Consider the following 1,914-nt stretch of genomic DNA (forward strand, 5'->3'; position numbering starts at 1 on the left):
TATGTAGATATATTTTAATAGCGGCGGCTGCATACAACCAATACTTCAGAAGTCAAAGGAAATAATATAGCATTAAATATTGTTGAATAGCAATAAATGACATTTAAGTAAATAGAATGAATGAGTCACCCAAGAAATGATGGAATCAGTGAATGTTCTTTCTGACAAGTGATGGGCAATCCTTTGAATATCTGAGTTATTCTCGGATATGGTGGGAAAATGTAGACAAAAATCTTAGCAAAAAGGTTGTGTTTGTATTCTTGCAGTGAGATCCGATTCTCTCCTTTAAAGTCAAAGTGTCTTTTACAAATGAAATATCACTTGTCCCCTATCATTGTGTCTCTTTCTATTTATAGGGAACATGTTCCTAAAAACCCTAACAGTATAAGTGCAGAGAATACCCACTAAAATATTCTCTTTTGTCTTATCTTGAAACTAGCCGTTATAACTCTGTTAAGGGTGCTCGACCTCGGCCTTGATCCTTGATGACTCTTCGACTTCATTGTTGATTAGATCACTTCGACCCATGACGACTTGGAGATGCTTTACCGATGTCATTTTGACTTATATTCTAGAGATAGATTTTGATTCATACACTATCTAGCTTTGTTTATAGCTTTAATTTGTTTACTAATGTACTCATTGGAGTTGAACGTGGGCCCTTGTTAAGTGTATCTAGCTAACTCTTCTGCTCTATTTAAAGTACTTGAGCATTCAATTAATACTTGTGATTCTCAATTAGGAGTATCTCACTAATTCAAATAGAGATGACTTCGAAATATCAACAGAGAGTTATATGATGAATGACAATACTCATTACACAATTTTTTTCATATAAGGAGAAAAAAGCTTACAACAAGTAAATAGATTTCTATATTGTGAAATACAAGAAGTCCATAATCAAGAGTAAGTACGTCCCCTAGAAAACCCTGTTTTTAGGAAATACTAAAAGGGACTTATTTGACGCTACTTAATTCCCACCAAATACACAACCATAGCAACAAAGGAAACGAGAAGTTACCACACACTAGAATTTAACCTTACATACACACTTACATATAAGTAACAAAATGAAATCTAAAACTCAAATCAAAATATGTGGACGTTGATCAAGGACACTGGAAGCCAGATGGAACCTGTTTTCCACAAACATTAAGAAGAAGGCTTAGAGAAAGAGGGACATTAAGGTTAATCCCAAGAATGTTGGCTTTAATGGCAGTGCATAGACAAATAGCAGCCTCAAGGTCAGCAACACCTTGAATGAGAGTGCAACAAGGTTTCTTTGGAGGATTACCAATCACAAGTCCAAGCAAATTGCCTAAAACATTAGCACAAACACCTAATTTTAGAGTATCAATTGGGCACTTGCCTTTGGATGGGCTAGGACTTGGTTTTGGTTTTGGTTTAGGACTTGGGCAAGTGCCACATGCACTCACAAGGGAGAAAAAGAGAAGGTTGACAAGAAGAAAGAGAGCAAGAGAAGTAGTTTTCTTAGAAGCCATTTCTAAGAGTCTAAAATTTCTTAATGATTGATATAACTATCAACTTTAGTAGTTATAAGTAGATTGTTGCTTTGTTTGATTTTGCAAAGATTATAGAAGGTGGGTTTATATAGGATGCAAAAGTATGAATTAGAGTAAAGAGAAATATTAAAGAAATTAAGTTCTAGAAACCATGTGTCCCCAAGGTTTTAGCTGGCAGCACAAGCAAATTAGATATTTACTCAAATTCTCTTGAATGCATTATTAGCCACATAAGGTGTTGCAATTTGCCATGTTCTCGCCAATGTCTACATCTATGGATAAAACATAGAAGATGTATATGTAAATGTAATGAATTATATATACTAATAGTATAATATAAAAAAAATTAGATTATAACCTACTTTTATCCGAATACTTATCAATTAATACT

At 33.9% G+C, this 1,914-nt stretch overlaps 1 protein-coding gene across 1 annotated transcript; it reads right to left on the reverse strand.

Moving 5' to 3' along the window:
• Nucleotides 1-800: 800 nt before the first annotated feature.
• LOC107803900 (lipid transfer protein EARLI 1) lies at nucleotides 801-1,594 on the reverse strand. Its single transcript, XM_016627693.2, has one exon. It carries the CDS (start codon nucleotides 1,500-1,502, stop codon nucleotides 1,110-1,112), a length of 393 nt encoding a protein of 130 aa, XP_016483179.1. The 5' UTR covers nucleotides 1,503-1,594; the 3' UTR covers nucleotides 801-1,109.
• Nucleotides 1,595-1,914: the final 320 nt, after the last annotated feature.

The sequence above is a fragment of the Nicotiana tabacum genome, chromosome 23, assembly GCF_000715075.1.
Source record: "Nicotiana tabacum cultivar K326 chromosome 23, ASM71507v2, whole genome shotgun sequence".
Classification (NCBI taxonomy): Eukaryota; Viridiplantae; Streptophyta; class Magnoliopsida; order Solanales; family Solanaceae; genus Nicotiana; species Nicotiana tabacum.

Coding starts and splice junctions, on each gene's coding strand:
- LOC107803900 (XM_016627693.2), bottom strand. CDS start 1,502: ATGGCTTCTAAGAAAACTACTTCTCTTGCTCTCTTTCTTCTTGTCAAC.